Here is a 22399-nt window from a genome sequence, read left to right as displayed (position 1 = left end):
CTGCAAAGAAAAGTGTCGCATAACAACATTAAAGAAGGCGAAAACAGACGAATCTGAGCCGTCAGACTCTTAAATTCTCATATAATTTATTCAATCTGTGCACATAACCCTCTCCCAGATAGAGTGAATAAGATACAGACTTGTTGATGCTGATGTTTGGAGATGTAAACAGGAAGTAAACTTTGCTATGGTGTCAACTTGAGCCCCGTCTATTTTTATTTTATTTTTTTATCCTAGGTTTGTTTACAATTTAGAAAACTGGCAGCTTGAACAGTTTGTTGAATTAGCTACTAGCAGTTCCTGTTTTCAGAGTACCCATGGCTGTATAGTTAGTTATTACTGGATTAGTTTAATACTGAAGAAAACTTAAAAATGTGATGATTCTCGGGCAAGTTCTGGAGTTATTTCAAAGCAGATTTATGGATGTTTATCTGCGATGGACCTCAGAGATGCACATACTCAGAAAGTTGTCTAAAATATGTCTATCATGTCTGTGAGTTATGACTCTTTTTCTGTGTCACATTGGATTCTGCTTTGATGATCAATTGAGATTTTCCAAAAAAAAATCTGGCCTGACAAGTATCATATGACGTTATATCTATTTAAGTGATATTACACATGATCTCATACCATCTGAGGCCAAGGGAGTCTGTTCTGTGTTACTGGCCAGCCGGGAGGGCCTGAGGGTGGCATGAGCAGCCTGGGTAGCAGCCCGGAGTTTGGGGAGGGTCAGGGCCTCACCGTGGTCTCTCAGAGAGTGCTCCTTCAGCTGGCTGATGGTCATGGAGGAGAAGGGGCACGACAAGCACTTGTATGTGTGCTGCTCACCTGGAAGACAAACGGGGATCACAAGTCAGCAAGTTTATGAATACAAAAGGAATATTAGATGAGGGTTAGCAGAGACCTATAAATCACTGATAGTGAAGAAAAAAACATGGTAACAATAAACACATCCTCCATCACAAACAAAGCTATTCCCCTCTGAGCCACGCTGTAGCAAATATGTCACCTTGCGCTCATTTAGCACTCCCCTTGGACTAATTAGTGTAATTTTGATAAAGAAAAATGTTGAGCTGCATTGTTAATCAAAGTTTCATCAAAATTTCATCAAAATTCAAACACAAATGTCTTGAGATATCAGACATAAACACAAAATTATTAACAAAGATATTAAGTCAGATCCACATTCAAACCCTTCAACTTCCCTTTTAGGCAATTTGGAAGTACTGTACAAAGTAGATTATCCAACAAAAACCAACAGTACAGTATGTTAAAAACACTACTGCTACAATGTGAAACTAATGTTGGTTTTATTAGCTAATTTGACTGCTCTTTGTTATTTCTCAGTTAGACCTGACCTGACACAAAGACAAACATTAAATGGAGTTTTGCAAGTGGTGAGAACAAAGGACAGTACTTCATTATGATTTATGCTCCTCCAGTTTATGACTGTGCTTATGCCGTTTTGGCTACTGTGCATGTTTCTGGCAAATGCTTTGGTAGAGTTTTGAATTTACCCAGGGGGGATTTACAGCATCTTGCTTCCTGTTTCTGCTGAATATATTTGCTTAATGCAAGCAGTACCCTGAGGAGTGAAGCCATTACTACCAAATCTGATCTGACTGTAGCATGTTCTTACCAGAAGCAGTTTAATAAGGAAGCCACTTCCTTATCGAGCTGCTTCTGGTAAGAACATATTGTTTGGAATAAGCCAGCTCTTGGGTGTGGATGCATCAATCCAAATGTATCATTAGCCAGTTCTTCTAGTCCATAACAGGCTGGACTAGAAGCAAGAACACAAAGAACTGAGCCACAGTGATGAGATTTAATGTACATATATATATATTTTTTTTTACCACAAAGAATAAAAGTGAATGTCTACATAATCACCAAACTCCACTTTTCAAATGTAATCACAACTCAAAATTGGTTTGTCTCAATTATCCACTGCAGTTGTTAACTCTTACTGCAGCTTCGTGTTCGCTCCAATCAGACAGTTGAGAGCACTAATCCCGCTGAAAATTGGCCTTTCTAGTTTGCCAGTTCTACGATTATTTCTTTTGCTCGTGTATTGATTGCTCAGGTGGAGCTTTTCTTTTTTTTTTTCTTCTTTTTTGCATTTTTTGAATGCCTATGTCTTTGGATCAATGTTGCCGTCTGGCTCGCTCAAAAAACAAAAGCGATCACAGGCGGAGAATCACATCTAAGTAAAGACATCTGTATGCCTCCACCTTTGTAGCATTCTGAGGATTTCTCCACCATATTCCCAAATAAACAATATTAACAATATATTCATATGTTTGTGCTTAAATCTGGGTCCAAATTTGATTCATTTGGATGTGCTTAATTAGGTGTGTCTAATGTACTCAGTGAATGGTAAAACTGCTCCTCAAGCTAATCCACTGGTTGCATTATGCTGGATAAGATAAATCAAGCACAGCATCGTTATGTGGAGGATGATAAACAGGAAACTGCTATTCTGGCCCGGGAATACCTTGTTAGTCATGGCTGTAAGATGTGGTTTAATATATATATATATATATGTGTGTGTTCTCGTGTGTGTGTGTGTGTGTGTGTGTGTGTGTGTGTGTGTGTGTGTGTATGTTTTTACCTGTGTGTGCCTTATGCAGGTGGCTCTTCAAGCGACTCACGTAGGCAGATTTAAAGGGGCAGAGCTTGCACTTGAAGGGCTTGTGGTGCCCGTGGTGAGACTGCACATGTCTGTCCAGGCTGGCGATGAGACAAAATATTTATTAAAAAAAACAAAAAAAAAAAACAGAAGGGAGGATAGGATATGAGATAAGAGGATAAAAGAAGAAAAAAAATAAATGAAATGAGGACAAAAGGATAGCAGATAAAGAGAGAAAGTGATAAGAATAGGGTACAGGAAAGAAAGAGGCAGAGCTCTACTCTACAGCATCCACTTTGATGATTTCAACAGCGGGGTTTTCAGCAGCATCTAAAGCACTCAATTCTGTTTACCTCACAAACAACAGCCGCACATTTTCCAATGACTACAGAACAAGGAGCCGTGGGGTGAACTCATCTACCCACAATCCCCTGGTGGGAATGAGTGTGTGAGTGCCTGTGGGGACGGTGGCTGTGTTTTTAATGCCAGCCTCCTAGGTGGCATGGGAATGCGACTTCTTTCTGGGTCAGGGCACATACAGTACAGAGGTATTACACCTGGGAGCTCAGAGGTGATGAGGACTCTCTCCTTCCCTTTCGCTCTGTGTCTCTGTGATGGATAAAACAAATCACACTACCAAAAATGTCTGCCTACGTCTAATGTTTGTCTCGCTCTCCTAGGAGGCAGGAAATCTTAGAGAAGATGGAGAAGAAGAGGATTCAAAGGGAATGTGACAGGGTAAACAGATCATGGTGTAAAACTGTGCTCTACACGAAATGAGTTTAACATCCAGCTGATTTGTAGAACAGCTGGTGGAAGTCTTGTAAGGTATACAGGGGCGAGGGTTTACAGTATACTTCTACCACAGCTACATATATTGTAAGGCTGCAGGTTTACTGATCTATCACCAAAGAGAAATGACACAGTTAATACATGGCTTTGTTCTCCTGCTAGATTTTACTGGCTGAAGTAAATTTGGCAGGAACAGAAACATTATGAGCCTAGTAAGTTATAATCAAATCAAACCCTGTTTATTATTTATAGTTTGCATTTTTACAGCAACAGTTATTCAATGTATTTACATTTTATATTTATCTCACTTTTTTAGTAGTTTTCATTGTTTGTGGTGGAGTCGCCACTCCCACACTTCGAAATTGCCTTCAAGGGATTCAGGATATGATGTATGTAACAGAGCTGTAAACTACTGCTGATGCAAACCAAATATTTCCTATATAATATTCAACTGGGAAAACACAGGGTGGCTTTTGTTGTGGCAAAGCCAAAAGAAACACAATGTGTTTTTAAACAGACGTTTGCACTGATCACAATAGTTAATGAAAATTGTGTCTACAAAACAAGACATGGGGCATTTGGGTCTGAATTCTTTTCATCAGTGGGAGTAATAGAACAAGGAGCAGCCACAGTGAGCTGTTAGATGAAAAGCAACAGGGGAGAGCTACTTGTGCCATGGGCAACAATTATTCATGACTTCTCTGTTAAAACAACTTAAGTTTGTTTGGGTGCATTATGAAAAGACGCACCAGTTGCATTTCTGAGAGGGTAGCTGCTCAGTGAGTCTTGGCTGCAGTATTGAACTGAACTTGATGTTGCCAACATAACCAAAGCAACCAGGTCTAATAATCAGAACAGATCAATGTTCAATGGAAGATCAACACTGGTAGAAAAAAATCAGAGTAGTAAATGTGTGTTTACTTTGGGCAAAGTTGCCTAACTTACTCTAGTTTACTCTTTGTAAAGCAGCACACAATACACAGGGGGTGCTACTGTAGAATCAGTGTTAGAGGTGTCAATCATAGACCCTGCTCCTCCCTACTTACTTGTGCCTGAAGGGTGAGACGAACTGGCAGTACTGGCAGCTGTATTTGTCCTCTCTGCTGAACAGCGCCATGGCTGAGTGGCTCCTCTCGTGGGACCTGAGTCCCTGCATGGACATGAAGACTCGGTCGCACTGGGCACACGGGTGACCCCCTGCTGCTAAGCGCTGCTTCAACTGGCCCTCTGACACCACGGCCACGAGGGCCGCTGCGCTTCCTTCAACGGCATCCATTTCTGGATCAGCCGTCTCTGCGGCCACAGCAACACCGCCAGAAGCTGTGGAAACCAAGGACGGGCCCTCTGCTTCAGCTGCTTCATCCCCTTCCAGGTCGCCATTGGTTAGGCCCTCTGAAGGCAGGGTCAGGGGGACCTCGCTGACTTCCTGCTGCAAAACAAAGAGGAGAAGCCTCAGATGTTCAGTAGCTTTTCTGTGCCTGTTAGATTTTGTTTGTCAAAGTGTTTCATTATGCAGATGCACGACACTGCAATAAGGAGTAAGATTAAGGATAATGTATCTGGATAGTAGTACCAGATGACAAACATAGCTGTACATTAAAGTATCACTTAGAATCTGGCACCTGTCACTCTTTTTACTGGATCAGACGCACCATATCAACAATGCATAAGCAACAGTTAAGCATCTGTCTAACACCTATGGTTCTGTCTATGCTTTATCAGTGCAATAACTTTCAGATACATTGTAGTTAGAGCTCTCTCTCTCTCTGATTCTTTTACTCTTACTCTTTGTAAATTTTTGCTGGAGTGCTGATCAACCTTCCATTAGCTTTACATTGGTCTGAAATACTCCAAACACTTGGCCAAACTGCTTCAAGCTGTGGCGTGAGCCCGTACGGGTGTAAGATAAAACTGTTCTGGGAAAAAGTGAAAAACATAAGTTATTCAAGTCCGGCACAGGCGAGCATTAATCGTACGTTTAGCCAGCGGCTAGCTCCAGCCCTGACCTGAGACTCTGTGGTCCAAAGGTATTTATGGACACATGATACTCAGTTGATATTAAGTTGATAGCTCTATGCAAATGGAATGTGACAGGAAAATTTGAACAAGACATCTTGAATCTGGCCAGAAGCTTTGTTACATATCATCCTACACTCTCCTCCATCTTTTTATATATGTCTCAAACACACAACTCTAAAGAATAACAACAAATCTTTATACCAAAACCACAAGCATTTACTGTGAGTGACTAATAAACCTCTGCTGGCCACTAGACCTGATGATGAGGCCAAATCACCCATGTGAGAAATGAGAGGATACAGCACAGGTACAGAGCTTAAAGAGGATGCCTTACATATTCGCTTATCTACCAACAGGCAAAACAAAACTTCACCATCAGTTTCTACTTCCTTCATCTGCTGGAGTGCAGGCTGGTTTCTGCAGTCGTCACAAGCACACAGACAATCACCATGACTTTTTTATTGCCTCAAGGAAGCTCATTCTTTCTGTGGAAGGACCTGACCCTGCACTTCATGCAGCCATAAATAAGATGTGGCATCCACAGGCCCAACCTTGCCATCCAGCCTGCCGTGACTGCACTGTCAGCCTGTTCTTCATCCAACTCTATCAGAAACCATTGCAGCTCTCGAATTGAAACAGTATTCGTGATACTATAAAAAGCAACGTTTATTTTTACCCTCTGCGATGTGTAAAACATACGGTCTGCTCCATCTGGTGGGAGATGTTGTACATGGACATGGTCTTTGTGCTGCAGGCCATGAATGCTTACAGTTAAACCACCTAAACCCTGACAGGGTTAGTGCCATTGGCTACACAGAGCAACATTTCATTCCTGAAAGTGAAAGTCGCAACAGGAAGGCTCCCTTTTTGTTGGCAGATCTCAGTTGTCACTGTGAGTTCGGTGCGTCTTCACTCTCAGTGGCCCCAAACCATCTCATCTTAAATACATAAAAGACAGACTGAGCGTCTGACGGAAGAACCAGGCCTCTCCGTTTGGTGAGGCGTTGGATCCTTAGGCCTGTTCCCCTCACTGGCAGCCTCAGTGGAATACTAATGTTGGAATGGTTACCCGCCGCTGCCCTAAAAGTTATGGCTCACCACTCTGTCCTCCAACCACCCCCCCACCCCCCCACCCCCCCACCCCCCCACCCCTCCACCCCTACTCTCTTCCACTGCAATGGGACAGCATTGCTTGTTTTCTCTGGGGGAAGCTGACAGACTGTCTACCCAGAAGCCTATGTCAGTAATAAACAAAATGGGAAACAGAGCACCCAAGCCCAGTAAAAGAGATCGCTGTAGAGCGAGGAGGAACAGGAGTAAGACAGAAACACTGGGGACAGACCAAGTGGGTCTTTCAAGTGTTGTTAATGTTAAAGTGGGAGTGATTCATGAATACTGTACATTTGTTTGATCTCTGAAGAAGTTGCTACCCAATTTAGTTGAGACATAGCTTGGCATTTTAGAAGCTTATTTGCTTTTTTTGATGTGTGTTAGATGAGACGACGGATACCACTTTCATATCTGTACGCTAAATATGAAGCTACAGCCAGCAGCTGGGGAGCTTAGCTTAACATAAAGAGTGGAAATGGAGGGAAACCGATAGCTTGGCTCTGTCTGATGTTAATAAAATCTGCACCTCTAAAAACAGCACCTCTAACGCACTACTTTTCCTTCTTCCAGTCAATACATTAAGCTAACAGGCCGATGGCAGAAGCTTCATATTTAATGAACATCGGACATATGGATGTGATGCCAATCTTCTCATCTAACTCTCAGCAAAAAAGCAAAGAAATGTGTTTCCCAAAATATCTATCATTATTTCTACTATTATTGATTTCATGCATTTTACAGACAAGCAAACAGCATATGCCATTATACATGAAAAACATATTTTGAAAAGAACTTTAATTTTTACCATAAATAAGGAATAATATACAGTATATATATATATATATATATATATATATATGTTTTAATATTGATATGTGGATAGCTAATATGAAAATATTCTAAATTCATGTAGCAAGTTCCCCACTGAAATGAGACAAATATAATACAGTAACAGCTTCAAAGAAATTGAAGACTAAATCCAACTCCATTTACCTTGACATGTCCCTCTTTGACCTCTCCATACTGGACGTGCTTCCTCAGGTGGTTGCAGATGGCTCGGAGGGTGGGGTGCACCTCTATGCAGAAGTTACACCTGAATCCTATGGGAGTTTTATTTACAGGGCTTTCCTGTTTCGAAAAGAAAAGTACAGAAAGAACCTGTTTAAGTTATTGTTTAATTTTTGTTTGACATCTTTTTTAATTTGCATTTGAAAGTGATTTGTAATGAAGCTGTTTCTCTTAAATTACATTAACAGTGTAATTTACTTGAATCTAAACCAGCTGATGTATTTGCCACAGTCAGAAGACACTGCTATCTCTCTCTCTCTCTCCTCTATGAGATTGACCTTATCTCCAATAACACTGCCACTGTTCTCAAATTTCACATTCACTTGAATGGGAAAATGGTCTCAGACTTTTGGACCCCACTGTGCTTTAAATGAGATCAATGGTATTTTTAATGAACTAATTATGAAACTAATTATCACACCTCATTATCATGCACTGTTATATACTCCTGGTGACAGTGAAGAGGCCAATCGAAATACATTATTATCTCTTTAATTATTTCGTCACTTCAGTTTTGGCAGAACTGAACTACTTAGGGTGCATCTGCAATGAATGTGTGTTTATAAAATCATGTTTGGATAAATTAACTTCACTCTCAGAGGTAGATAATGTCTTTCAGCTGTTTTGTTTTTAAACCACGGGAGCTTTTGACCTCCACGAGTTAAGGTGTGGCATCAGATGATTTACATTCTTTGACTGACAAGGTTTTAGGGAGACTTGTATCTTCACTCACCTTGTCAGGTCTGTTGTCAGGTAGCTCTGTGGCTTTCTGTTTGCTGAGAAGCTGCTTCCTCCTCTCCTGCCTCATGGCCCTCTTCTGAAACTCCTCACTGTGATTCAGTAGATGTCTGGCCAGAACTGGGAGAGCCAGGAACTTCAGCTCACAGTGAGAACACTGGTACAACTCAGAGTCCTCGTCCCCAGGACCGGGCGACACCATAAAATCCCTCTTCAAGTCATTGCTGTGGTGGTCATTGTAGTGCATAGAGAGCAGCTCGCCTGTGCTGAAAGACAACCGGAAGCATTTTAGACACTTATATGGCAGCCACTCAACCTCTCTGTCCTGGTCGGGTTCAATCGAAACCTCCAGCACTTCCTTCTCTTCCTCTTCCACAGCAATCTTCTCAGGTTCTTTGGCATAGATAACGGTAAAGTAGCGACCAAGCTTGCTAGCATGCTGCTTCTTGGGGAAGACACCTGGGTGGCGTTTAATGTAATGTGAGACAATGCTCTTCCTGCTGAAGGCCTGGAAGGCGCAAAGAGAACACCTTCGTCTCTCCACAGCCAAACGTAGGTCTTCACTCATTTCTGAATTGTCTCCCTCTGACAGCGGGGGTGCTATCACTTTGGCGGGCTTCTCGCTTAAAGTCTTGGAAGCAGCCAGACAATGGGTATAATAGGCATCAATATCATGGCGCTTCTGGTAGTGTGCTGCCAGGCCTTTGCGTATAGGATTTGTGTATGAACACAGAGCACATTTGAAGACATTGTTTTTACCCTCTGGCTGAGCACGGACATTGTTGTGCTTGATACGGTAGTGGCGAGCGATGCCTTTCCTGGTAGAACAGAAGTATTTGCAGAGTTGACACTTGAATACAGCATGTTTTTCTGTCTTATTGATGGGTAACTGGGAGAGGGCAAGGTCCAATTCACTGACCTCCTGGACTTTTGCTGCACTTGATAGATTACTAGCACTGCATTCAGCTACTGGCTCTGTGTCTTTACCAGAAGAGAAATTTGTCAGAGAGGGAGAGAACATTTCAGAGGCAGACTGATTGTGATACTTCTCATAATGGATTTTGAGTTTCTCCAGTGTCCCATGTGTGTACGGGCACATTTTGCATCTGTATGCGCCGTAGCCCTGCCTTTGAGTTTTGCACTTGTCATCTCCTTCATTTAAGTCAGTGATTTGCTCTATGTCATCTGCAAAATCTTCCGCGGTGACTTTCACTAACGGGTGCCTTTTCTGATAGTGGGTGAGGACACCGTGGATGCGAGAGTTTACATATGGACAGTGACGACATTTATACACAGAACTGGGGTTGATGTCTGCCTCCTGTGCAAAATCTGCAGCTTTTACTTTCATGCCTGGGTGCTTCTTTCCGTAGTGTGTGAGGAGGCCATGGAGACTGTTGTACTCTGACAGACATACAGTACACTGATAGGGATTGTTAGAGATGGAAAGACGTGGGTGGGAAGGATGAGGATTGCTTTCTTGAGGTGGGATGGCGATGACCAGCGCTCCATCATCTTCAATAGACTGGCAGTTGAAAGACACGTGTTCTTTGGCGACCTGCTGGTGGATCTTTTCAGCTGAGCCATTCCCTTTGATGATATCCAACAGCACAGATTCATCCCCTTTGATGGCCCAGGGGTGGACCGCCTGATAGTGACTGGTGATGTCCCATATTGTACAGGCCTCAAAGGCGCAGTCTCTGCATTTGTAATGTTTGGTTTCCATATTGCCTCCTTGTTGTTGGGTGGTTTCCGGCCCAGCCCATAGCTTGCTGGCCATGTATGTGTAATCGACGTTGTGCTCAGGGTGGCGTCTTTGGTAATGGAGCAGCAGACCCTGGGGTTCAGCATGGGAGTAGATGCACCATTCACAGTGGTAGCCAGCCTCCAGTATGCCATCTTGGTAAGCCCAGTGTAAAATGGTCATGGCCGTGGCTTTCACAGTGGGGTGCTCTTTCTTCAGATGCTTCTTCAGGGCATAGACATAGGGGGATGTGTAGGAACAGTGTCTGCACTTGAGGTTACGCAGGGGCGCAGCGGTTTCAGGGTCAGGAGGGGCTGGGATCATGGCAGAAGAGACGCTACCTGACTGAACCATCTGTGCACGCTCACGCTGACTCCGGACAACTGCAGTGTGACGACGTACGAGGTCAGCGTTGGCCTTGGTTTCTCTGTGCTTCTTCTGGTAATGAATGAGCACTCCTTTTACAGTGCGGTTGCCATAATCACAGTGCTGACAAAAGAACAGCTCATCCTCACCTTTATCACCACTTCCCGGTTTAGGGCTCGAGTTGTTCGATCCATCGTGACCATTATTTTGAAACTGCTTCAAAAACTGTTTGGGAGCCGCAATTTGCAATTCATCCATTAGTTTCATCAAACCAGGGGTGGGAGCGCCATGTTTGATATATTTTGCAGTTACTTTTACTTCTGGGTGTCTTTTCTGATAATGGACCAACACACCAACAACGGATCTGTTGCTGTAAACGCAGTGTTTACAGTAGTACATTTCTTCATCTGATCCGTACAGTGCTGCGCTTGATTGTTTCGGCGGCGTAGACATGCTGAGGTTAAACGAAGAGTTGGCTACAGGCTGCGACTGATCCACTGACATGACCTTCATGGTTTTCTGTATACGGAAATAAGACGCCTTTTGCTCTGGGTGTTTCTTCTGGTAGTGCACCAAAACAGAGTGCATGTTGGGACTAGCAAAGGAACACACGTCACAATCGTAGACAACAACGTTACCACCCATGGCCTCTTTAAGAGAGTCTGCCTCAGCACTAGCTTCAGGGGTCTTGGAAACGGTTTTCAGCACCGGGCTGGAGGAGGACCTGGGCGTCGACGTGGCCGAGTTAAACGTCTTGGGGCCAGAGTTTAATATTTCCCTCAGAGTTTGCGATTCACCTGCTTTGTGGGGCTGCTCCACGATATAGCTGGAGAAGATCATGGCGTTGTTGATCTTCACTGTTGGGTGCATTCTTTGGTAATGGGGCATTAGGCTCCTGACATTGGGGCTCGTATATGAACAAAAGCGGCACAAGTATAACAGATGCGGTTGGTTGAAGTTGAGCACGTTGCTTGCTTCAGGGTGGTGATCCATGTAGTGTTGGTGTAGATCATTGTAATTTGTGTATTCAATGTAGCACTCTAAGCAGCGGAAGACCGCGCTCTGGTCTTCGGGGTCCAGGATGTACTTAAAGCTGAACTTGATGTACGGGTGCATCCTCTGGTAATGGGTGCTGACGCTACGAGCCGACTTGTTGTGGTAATCACAGTGTTTACAGTAGAAACGTGTAGTTCCGGTTTCCTCTGAATATTCAGCGTTCTCCTGGACAGTGCCGTCAGTGGGATCAGCAGAGATGTTTTCACTATCATCTGAGAGAGTCAGTGATATAGGAATGTTTCTAGGTTTTGATTTGGGATTGCTTTTTCTTTTCCCTATTCTGCCTCCCTCGTGAGAGATCATTGATTCTCTCCCATGAAGCTGTTGTGTGTTGTAGGTAAAAACTGGGTTTTGGCTGTCATGGTCTCTCCCCTCTTTATCAGCACCGGTGTGATTTTCTCCTGCATCTTCTTCATCCATGTCATCCAGATTTATGATCATGTCCTGTTGGCTTTGGCTTATCTTACTTTGAAGGTTACTCGCAATTTCATCAATTCTAGTTCGCTTCTTGACCGAGGACAAGTCCAAAGGCAAGTCATTAATGGACTTCCTGGCTCTTTTCCCTGTTACTAGGGGCTTTTTGGTGGCAAGCCCTAAAATGGAGGTCTGGGTTTTTTGTAGAAAGATTGGAGAAGCGTCCACCTCAGAGTCTGGCTGGTCAGTCAGCTGGCTTTCAAAGACAGAGGGATCTAGGTCATCACAGTAGGAATGCTTATGCTGCTGGTGAACCCTCAGGCCTTTCAGAGTGGTGGTGGAAAAGCTGCAGAGCGTGCAGCGATGAGGGTTCTGCTGGTCGTTCGATGTGCTGGTCGTCTTTTTTCCATTGACTTTGGAGCTTACGTTACCCCCATTCACTGGCTCTTCAGCGTTTTCACTCTGAGGTTCTGGACTATCGCTCGTTAGGTCCATGGTCTCTAAATCTGAGGAACTGTGGCTCTGTTTGTGCGCGCCTAGTTTAAGAGGACTGGTGCAAATAAATGGGCATTCATCACATTTATACACTGTGGTTTTGCCAGAAAGGTGAATGTTTTCAATGTGGCGGGAAATGCTCCGCCTGTGCATGGTGAGGAAGGAGCAGAAGGGGCACTGAAAGCGGTTCATGTACTTTCTGAAAGGTATTCCTTTAGTCTCCAGCAATTTGTTATCCTCATCAGTTAAAAGCTGCTTTGCGTCTGCTGACAGGGTTCCAGTGTAGCTGGGATCATCTATATCGCCCAGCTCTTCATCGTCATCATCCTCTAAGCTGCTCCTAGAGTCTTCCTCGTTGAGTAAGTTGGCATCCATCTCTATGACACTGTTGGGGGCATCAGATGAAGCAAACCTCTTGGACAAAATAGAGGAACCTGTGCTGTTGGGTGTTACTGCACTAATCTGTGCATACTGAAAGGATGAGATGTCTGGGACTGACTTCTCCGCTGTGTTTTCTGGTGTTTTTTCTCCCGTCTCCTCCTCCTCCTCCTCCTCCTCCTTCCCGCGAACATCAGCAAAGCTCATCTTTGATCTAGTCGGGCTAGAGGGAGAATCTGGCTTGGGCGAGTTTGCACTTGCCTCCCCCTCCAGCTCCGCAATGCAGGAAACTATCTTGACCTTGTCGCTGTGCTCCTTCACCACGTGACTAGTCCAGCTGTCCTTCTGGTCAGTCTGATAGTCACACCATTCACAGGCAAACATTCCCTTCATGAGTCCACCGGCTGAGTCAGACTCCTCTGCAGTCTCAGCGTATTCTGAAGGATCTCCAGTGCTCTCTGAGGGAACTTTGCTATGATACATTAGTTGGTGTTTCATTATCCTCGCTCTGCGTGGAGACTTGTACGTGCAATACTGACAGGAGTACACTTTTGAATGGTCGTTGTGCATTACAACGGTGTAGCTGGGCTGCTTAGCTGTCGGTGAGGAGATACTTGCATCTGGATCTTCCTCTGCAACATTGTGCACTTTTTTGGTGTGGTTTCTTAAGAATGACTTTGATCTGAAGTAACGGACACAGAACTTGCACTGGTAAAATGGCAGATGGGTTTCAGCGGTCTGCTTTTGTGACGTTTGGTTGGAACTGTCAGCAGAGTTGGGGCCTGAAAAAAGAGAAAGTATATGAGACATTAATAGTAAAACAGTAACATTTTCCTGCCATTATTTAGTCCTTCTGTGATTTCTGTTAATAAATTCAGCCACAACTCAATACATTTTTATGCTCTTCACTAAAGTATACGATCATCCTACTGTAAAGTGTTCTCTGAAGAGAGTGTTTCCTAATCCCCAACAAATTAACAGTAACATCGGAATTAATGTGGTAGACATACTCATTCCAGCTTTAGGAGGCGTATAATCCTTGTCATCCTTATCCTCATAGTCCTCATGTTCCTCTTCTTCCTCCTCGTCTTCGTCCTCGTCTTTCAGAGAGTCAGACTCATCTGCATCTGCAGGCTGCAGGAAAACAGTGTGCACTTCCTGAATATGGGTCTTCAAGTCATCATATGACTCGGCACGGAAGTCACAGCCATCACACTGCAGTACCTCCATCGCTACAAAGAGGGAGCACTCCCTGGAAAATCAGGGAAACCTGCAAAGAGAAAGAAAAGAGAATGAAAAAAAAAAAACATTAGGACATATGTCATTTTCACAGGAGTACATGGCAGAATACATGTTTGACTCTAGTGATTGCGAATAAAAAGAAAAATGAATTTATGAGAATCATATTAAACTATTCAGAGGAGCCATCAATGATGCAAATTAAGGGGTATTTCCGATAACAGAGAGACTCGTATAAACAGAACCATCACAAAGCTTTAACACTGAAGTCATTTCAGGACTAATGTAATTCTTCAGTATTCAGTGTCGTGACAAGGCCCTTCCATAAAAATGAGCTTGGTGATGATATTGCATGATTTCCAATAGCAATTCCTGCTGAGAACAAAGTGCACACCTTTTGCACATAACAAGACAATTTCAAGTACAAAAATATAATGCTTAGAAATGTTTACGATTATGATTATGTGTTCAGAAGATATCTTTTTAAAGCCGAGCCTCATTTGCTAGATTTATAGAGCCTCTTCAGGTTGCATTTGCAAGACCGTGCTTCGAAGGGATGTGGCACATAGTTTTTCTGATGTTGCATTGTTGGGGGAAAATCTTTTTTGGATAAAATACTGTTATTGCACTTGAGGAGGGGGACAGACACAATATAATTTGCATTTATTCTTTAAGATTACTTAAATGCTGAGAAATGTTGGAGAGGGATAAAATGGTGAAGTAAAAGCTGAAGTTGAAATATTGAAAAAATAAAAATAAGATGTAGCCCTTGAAGTCTAAATCAAATATGTCATTGAAACACCTAAAAAAAAAAAAAAAAACATGAAAAATTAGAAGTGAAGTTGAGCTTTGTTCCTGCAAAACATGTTTTAAAAACTGAACAAAATAAAGGTTCAGGAATGGTTTGAGGAACACAACAAGAAATTCAAGGTGTTGACTTGGCCTCCAAATTCCCCAGATCTCAATCCAATCGAGCATCTGTGGGATGTACTGGACAAACAGGTCCGACGCATGGAGGCCCCACCTCACAACTTACAGGACTGAATGGATCTGCTGATCTGTCTTCAAAAGGTCTTGTGGAGTCTATGCCTCGTCGGGTCAGAGCTGTTTTGGCGGCAAAAGTGGGACCTACGCTATATTAGGCAGGTGGTCATAATGTTATGGCTGATCAGTGTATTTTGGTATTGATGCACAACTGCCACAAATTTCTGATGTCTCATTATCATGACAGCATCACATGATAGAAATCCATATAAAAATGATTTTCCATCTGGAGCTGTCTACAAACTCTGACAGAAAGCCCCACAAAACATGTCAAAGAGGAGAATTCTGCTGATGCTGATGTTACTCTGAATACTAAGAAGGTCCCATTTTTTACCATAGCATCATACAAAGAACAATGGAGGGACTGAGGAGGGATTATGGGCTGATTTGTCCCATTTTTATTACCTTGGGATAAGCAACAGCTGGAGAGCAGCTCCACAGCTCAGTATTTAGAGCAGACTATTCCATCAGATTGTATCAACTGCTCTGAAATAAGATTGAATGAATCAACTGAGAGATGAAGGCTTTATGTCTTTGAGCTCCTCTGCAGTTTGGACTTGGCCAGAAAAATGTAAGCTGATGATGTGGCCATCTTTTCACAGCTCTTTCATCACAGCTTCCTGATCAATTGTAATTTTGTCTTGTAAATATTGTGAATAGGATTTGTAGCTCACACTGGTTATTAAATAGGTAGTTAAAGGGCACAGGTTTACGAATCAAAGCCCAACCAATCAGATTTTTCTTTTTACACTTTCTTTTGAACACACCCACAAAGAAATAAATCAAAGTCAAAAATACAAAATCTGATAGTGAATTTTGTGGTGCTTGCGATTCAGTTGGAGGACAAAACATCAGATACTGAGATGTTCTGAACATCAAACTTCAACACCACGTAAAAGCTTAGTACAGCCATAAAAGGTGAGTCATATTTTTATTGTATGTACGTATATGCAAGGGCCCAAAAAGAGTTTCAGTTATAACTGAAGAAACAGTGTACAGGTGCATGGAAAACCGCCTGTTAAATATAAACAAACTGCAACAACAAAAAGTAAACCAGCCAAAAGACAGTCAATAAATGGCCACTTAACAGAATAGTTAAGTCACAACAGAAGTGAATAAGCACCTCTCAGACTGATTCTCAACAAGATGTTTTACAAAGCTGAATTTTACAACAAGGCTCCCATACTGACACTGTTCCTACCCAAAGCAAATGTACAAGGAAACATAAGCTGGTGTAAATACGGAGGATCTGTAATGGAATGGGTACGCCTATGCTGTGGGACTCATTAGATCTGATAACTGCACTCCATAGATGCATAATCGCCAACACTTACAATATGAGGCCATTGCACAGGAGCAGGTGCGCCCTCTTATACAAACACTGGTCCCTCATAGTGTTTCCACATTTCAAGGTGATTATACCTCCAAACCACCAAGTAAGTTTAAGAGTGCTTTCATGAACACTATGGACGCTTTCGCCTATGTAATCCTTCGCACAGTTCAGGCCGTCTGTGACAGCATGTCACGATGGGTTACAGCTGCTCTGAATGATGGATTGCCAGGCGTTTCCTTTATTTTGTCCACCCTTCCAATTTCAGTTGGGGAAAAAAACGAAAACTCGAAATACAAGACTAAAACAACAATGAAGTGAACACATGGAAGGTTGTGTACACACCAGTGGCATGCACACACAAACACTGTGTACACTGCGTGTCAGTTGTGTTTGTATCTGATAAAAAGGACCAGAACATAAGCCTGAGGATGCAACAACCTTCTTTTGGGTTTGTGAAAAACTCCTTTGTGGACTGACAAAGTAAAAACCTTTTAGTATTTTTAGTATTTTTTTTTTTTTGCCTTTATTGTACAACTTGACTTGACAATATAACGTAAGGAGGAAATGGAAAGAAACAGGTGGCTGACATGTTACACCGCAGGAAGACTACTTTCAATTAAGTACACTTAAATTTAATTTACTATTAAAATGTCAACACACACTTTCCAAACTAAAACTGTTTGTACTGTTTACGTTTGTGTACATTTGTGTATTCCATTAATGGTGTTGATTCATTGTTCTTAATTAAAAGAAAATAAATCTACACCGCAGTACATCATGGTTCATGTCTAGAGCCTGACTAAATCCAATCTCACTACTGCCATTAGCTCTTCATTATTCCTGCTGAACTGCCAGACGATGAGGAGGCTTCATCAGTGGCTGTAATAATACCCAATGAAATAACAATGTAATGATAATGATAAAATAATAATAAATGATTAAAAAAAAGAGGTGAACCTATACTTTAGTTATATAACACTATCATAATCAACACTTTGAGTTTGCGGCTAAATTAAAATTATATTCTTAACAAGTATTTGAATTATCACACAACAGCAGCATGAGTCGGCAAGCGTGGCGCAAGTATGTATTTCTCATTTGGGTGTTAAACTTTATGGAGATCACATGTTTATCCTGTTCAGTGTGATGCTGTCTACATAGGCGCTAAATCTGATAAAGTGCCTCAGGTGATGTCACTTGAGTCAGTGTTCTTCAGGGGCTGAAGACAACAGACCTCTGTAGCCTGCTCCTTATCTCTGCTTCAGTCAGCAGCTCGAGGCTACACTTCACACTACTGGCATAACACACCTGAATCTCCGACCAAACTGTTGGCGGTGAAGTTGCATTGTGGGTTATATAGGCATCCGGTTTTGACAAGGAAGAAGAATGTGTGGGATAAAAGAGATTTTCTGCTGCATCGATTTTCATCCTTTATTTTAAAAAAGCTGTCCACCGTGACTTACTTTTATTATCTATTACTTTAAGGAGTTTAACTTTGATATAAAGACTACTTGTTTTAACTTGTTTAATTGCTAGTGTGAACAAGGAAACACTTGACACAATACGCAAAACTGAAAAAATAAATAAATAGAAAAATTGTGTTACAAGGTAATTTTTGATTTGATCAGAGATACCAATGAAATACAGCCTCAGTGCCACTATGAAATTCAGACCACTGCTCTGGACATTGAAACCAAGAAATTTCAAGTGAGATCCAGCCAGGGACAGTTGGGAATCCCGCCCTGCTTCCCACACCCAACTGGCCAGCCAGTGGAAAGCTCCATGTGAGCCGGCCAAGCCGCCAGTATGTCCCCGAGCAACCAGGGGATCCATTGTTGTTCAGGGTCAGGTTACAGCCTCACCACGGGGCCCCACCCTGCTCTCTTGGCAGTTCACTGCAGTTTTGAACAAAGTTGCCTCCTAATGCCAGGTTCCTTGACATGGATATGAAGAGAATCCTTTTGGAGAAGGAGGGGAGAGGAATGCCCAGAGAGGAAAAAAAAAAAGCCTCCTACACAACCACCATCTGCCTTAGAATTGGCTGTGTCTTTTCAGCCAGTCAGTCCCTACGCCACACCAAGTTAATGGGTGAGATTGTGTAACTGCTTTCATCTAGTCAGCTGGGGCTCTAACAGGCAGCGACTGAGCTGCTCAGATCCTCCTCTGAGCTGAGCTTCAAGGGCAGCCATTTTAGGAGCTGACTATGTGCGCTTAGGTGTTCAGCCAGCACACAACATGGACCCACAGATCTGATCCTCTTCCTCAAAGGCAGGCAGCCTGTCACTGGAGAGCTGCTGACAGAAATCTATCTGCCAGATGTACTGCACTGTACCCAAGCCCTCTGCCCACACTGCTCAGCAGAAAACATCTCACACTCTTGCCAGCCCGACTTTGCCTAGTCCTTTCATTTCTCAGGGAAATTATCTCTCACATCAAGAGATTTTCAGAGAAATGCTCGAATCCGTGTTCCAAAGAAAGACAGAATAGGTCAGAGCGAGCGGCGTGCACCAACACTTTGTGGAAGAGACATACTGCAAATGCGTTTTGTAGGAGCTGCCAACTACTTTCCACAAGGGGGTCTAAAAATGTGAGGCATGTCTGAACTTCTTTATCTCAGAGCTCTGCAACCCTGAGCCCTGAGGAGAAGACGAGAGAGGGGGCAGAGAGAAGCAGAAGGGGAGAGCTGGCCTGAAGGGGAAGGGTGGGAGGAGAAGGGAGGCAGCGAGAGAGCATGACGGAGCCACCTGGAAGACCTTCACTGGTAGGCAACAGAGGACAAAGCCATCAGACAGGGCTCCCCAGATTCCAAAGTCTACTGACATTTGTTAATCACCAACCGGTCTCTCTGCATCGGTGAGCTCTGCCAGCAGTCACACCCTCTACTCAAACTGGCTGACAGCAGCTGCTCTGTCTGAAAGAGGGCCTTTGAATAAGCCAGCATTAAGCTGATTAGGAGTACAGAGGTTTTGTCCTTAACTGTTGGTTAGTGCTACCATCTCATGCCGTCGGGGAGACAGAAATCTGCGGATGTGTTACATTCTTATATGGCCAGCATCCTGGCGACAGATAATTTATCTGGCAAACAAGACAGGACATGCATCTTGTCAACCTGCGCAGCCTCAATAATTAATGACCCATTGATTGAAAATGACAGCCCGCTTTTTAAAGGAAAAATACAGTGGCAACAACAGCAGGTAGCCAGAGACACGGAAATTGATTTTTGCTGAGATGAGATGACAACATCAGGGGGAAATCAATACATTTTTAGTTTCAAGAAAGTTATAAAACAAAGAGAGAGAGAGTGAGAGAGAGAGAGAGAGAGAGAGAGAGAGAGCGAGAGAAGTGCAAAGGTAACTGCATAATACTTCAAATTCTGATCTCCTTAGTCCACTGCGTTCACCAGGTTGACTCAGAAGACGGCAAGAAAAAAAAAAAAAAAAAAAGAGACAGCAGAGAAAGATCTCATTGTGCCGGCAGAGGAGCAGAAACCGTTGCGTCACAGGACCATTGAGAATTTGGCCTCTTGCACAAACAGGAGATAGAGAGCTGGAGATCAAGATGGCTACTCCCATCCTCTGATGTCAGCAGCCCTGGAGAACCCAACACACCGGATCTGATAGTGTGCTTAGCAGTTGCTCAAGCACCAAATAAAACACAGCCCATATCATCAGGCAATCCAATACAGGAGTGCCACAGACTATGACTTCGGTTTGACCAGGGAGTTAAAACAGCTCCTGTATGACAAGGTCTCAAAGTGGTAGGATACTTGTTGTATTTATATATCCTCTTGCTCTGTACAGATGTTTGTGGAACTACTATATGGTCACTGATCATGTAGGTGTATACGAATAAACTTTAGTGTAGGAGTGCTCCACGCTGGTGCGAGGTTGGTTTGCTCACATGGATTCAGGTTGATTATTTTATCATAGATAAATCACTAGAGACAAGACATCTGGTGCATACCACCCTGGTAAAGCAAACAGGTTCATAACCAGCAGCTTATGCGCGCTGGCACGTCGAGTCTCTGTGTAAATAAGTAATATTCACATTCTGTGATGGGGCGGTTTTCACAGGCACAATAATCACATCAGTGCCAAAAATCAGTGCTTTTCCCTTTACTCAGTGTCCTCCCCACCATCCCAACATTTTCCTCACCGTGATAATTCGCACCTGTCTTTTACTTGACACATAATTCCACTTTTAGGCGCTTTCTGCGATGAAATATGTCGACTTATGACAGGATACTGCAATAAAAGAATTCATTGAGGGATATAAGGCATATATTTGGTCAAAAACAGTAGATATGACAATGAGCAGTTAATTGCATAACTTCTATAATAACTATCTTTAAAAGAGATTGAAGAGTGTATAGTATGAGGCACTGCATTTGTATAAGAACTGATGCAACTGAAAACCAGAGCAAAATCTTTTCTGGTGGCAACGATGACGTGCACCGCAGCGGGCTTGCAACAATCAAATGTTTTCGATTAATCTGCTGATTCTTTTTTCATAGTATGAATTGATTGATTTATCAAAAAGAAAAATACTCCGTGGACCAAGATGACTTTCTCAAACTTCTTGCTTAGTCTGACAAACAGTCCAAAACTTTAAGATGTTTTTCAAGGACCTCTCAGTTGATTTTCTTCATCACAGAATGACAAACCTCGACGCAGCCTTTTAAAACCTTCGGATCTGAAGGCTCAATCATTCTCCTGAAATCCAACATCTGCTGATGCAAGTGTGGGCCAAGTCAAGCAGCGGCAAGAAATATTTATTTTGGCACCAAATCTTTAATCATTCTCTTTACCAGATACAACTGAGAGACTGCGAAATGCTTTGACAGTCTACATCTACACCTGGTGACTGCATTATTAGAGCCAGGCAACAAGATAATTTGCAGCTCCACTCGTTTACATAGACATTTAACGTGCAATATTAGTTACAATATTACAGCTTTTGTTGTGTAAAACATTTGACAGTCATCTGTTACAAACCCAGTAAAAATTGCCCCCCAGAAACATAAACGGAAACTAGTTCTGTAATCATGAAACATATTTAATTTGACAGACTTAATTTGGTGCATAATACAATATATTTATGATGATCTTAATCCGATTAGACTGAAATCACTGGCGCATTAATCGATTAGTTGATCAATAAAGAAATAATCAGTAATCTCTTGTTTGCAAAAGTATTCAGATCCTTTGCCGTGGCTCTAAATTGTGGTCTGGTGCTTCCCGCTTTCTTTACTCTTCCTTTTCCTTTGTAACATCTGTACTATCGGCCAACGCGCAGCCATTTGTGCTTGTACCTAAATTCACTGCCATGCACAAACAACATTCGGTCGAGACAGATTACACACACACACATGCACACAGTCACCGGGCACCGTCACCACCTCAAATGCACACAGAGAGTGCAGAACTCCAGCGTCAACTTGTCTTGGGTTTTTCACGGCTTAGCCTCACCTGAAAGGTCTCAGAACACACATTAAAGCCACGGGGGCTGAATATGTCACAGAGCATTATTCCCTAAAAAGGATCTCCCGAGAATTTCTTAATACACGCTTTGGAAGTTATTTTGGTTGAGATTAGGAATGGTGCCCCCAAATGCAAGCCAGCCAAAATAACTGCATCTGGTTTGTAGCAATTCTTTGGCCTGCATGCAGCTTACACCCTTGTTGGCTCACAGTTAGGCTTTTATCTGTCGGCACTGTAGCAGATAACAACACTGGTTCAAAAGAGAAAAGCTGGTCCGACCTGACTGACCTTCATAGTCCAATACTGTGCTGCTGCCTCATCCTTTCACTGAAGAATAACATATTGACAGATACAACAACCGCAACACTGCATGTAAAGAGGAGATATGTCAGCGCTGTGTATTTTGCTTTTTGTTTTTATTTTACAGATTTTCATGAAAATCAAATCAATTTGAACTTATTTTCACACCAATATTATGTCCCTTTGCCCCCGACCCC

The 22399-nt window shown here is 42.8% G+C and overlaps 1 protein-coding gene across 4 annotated transcripts in view; it reads right to left on the bottom strand.

Moving 5' to 3' along the window:
* Positions 1-22399, bottom strand: part of znf462 (zinc finger protein 462) — a 48455-nt gene that overhangs the window by 12859 nt on the left and 13197 nt on the right. For 3 of the 4 annotated variants that reach the window (XM_056402725.1, XM_056402723.1, XM_056402726.1), the window contains 6 exons: positions 13817-14076; positions 8352-13588; positions 7544-7678; positions 4468-4850; positions 2612-2730; positions 631-828 (listed from right to left, as the gene is read on the bottom strand). In XM_056402725.1, coding sequence (XP_056258700.1) covers positions 631-828; positions 2612-2730; positions 4468-4850; positions 7544-7678; positions 8352-13588; positions 13817-14036 — 6292 coding nt within the window. In that variant the 5' untranslated portion in view covers positions 14037-14076. The remainder of the gene's footprint in view (positions 1-630; positions 829-2611; positions 2731-4467; positions 4851-7543; positions 7679-8351; positions 13589-13816; positions 14077-22399) is intronic. The other variant, XM_056402727.1, reaches the window with a different exon arrangement.

This window comes from Seriola aureovittata, chromosome 18 (genome assembly GCF_021018895.1).
Source record: "Seriola aureovittata isolate HTS-2021-v1 ecotype China chromosome 18, ASM2101889v1, whole genome shotgun sequence".
Lineage (NCBI taxonomy): Eukaryota > Metazoa > Chordata > Actinopteri > Carangiformes > Carangidae > Seriola > Seriola aureovittata.
The sequence above is the reverse complement of the archived record's forward strand: the minus strand, read 5'-3'. Positions and strand labels throughout refer to the sequence as shown.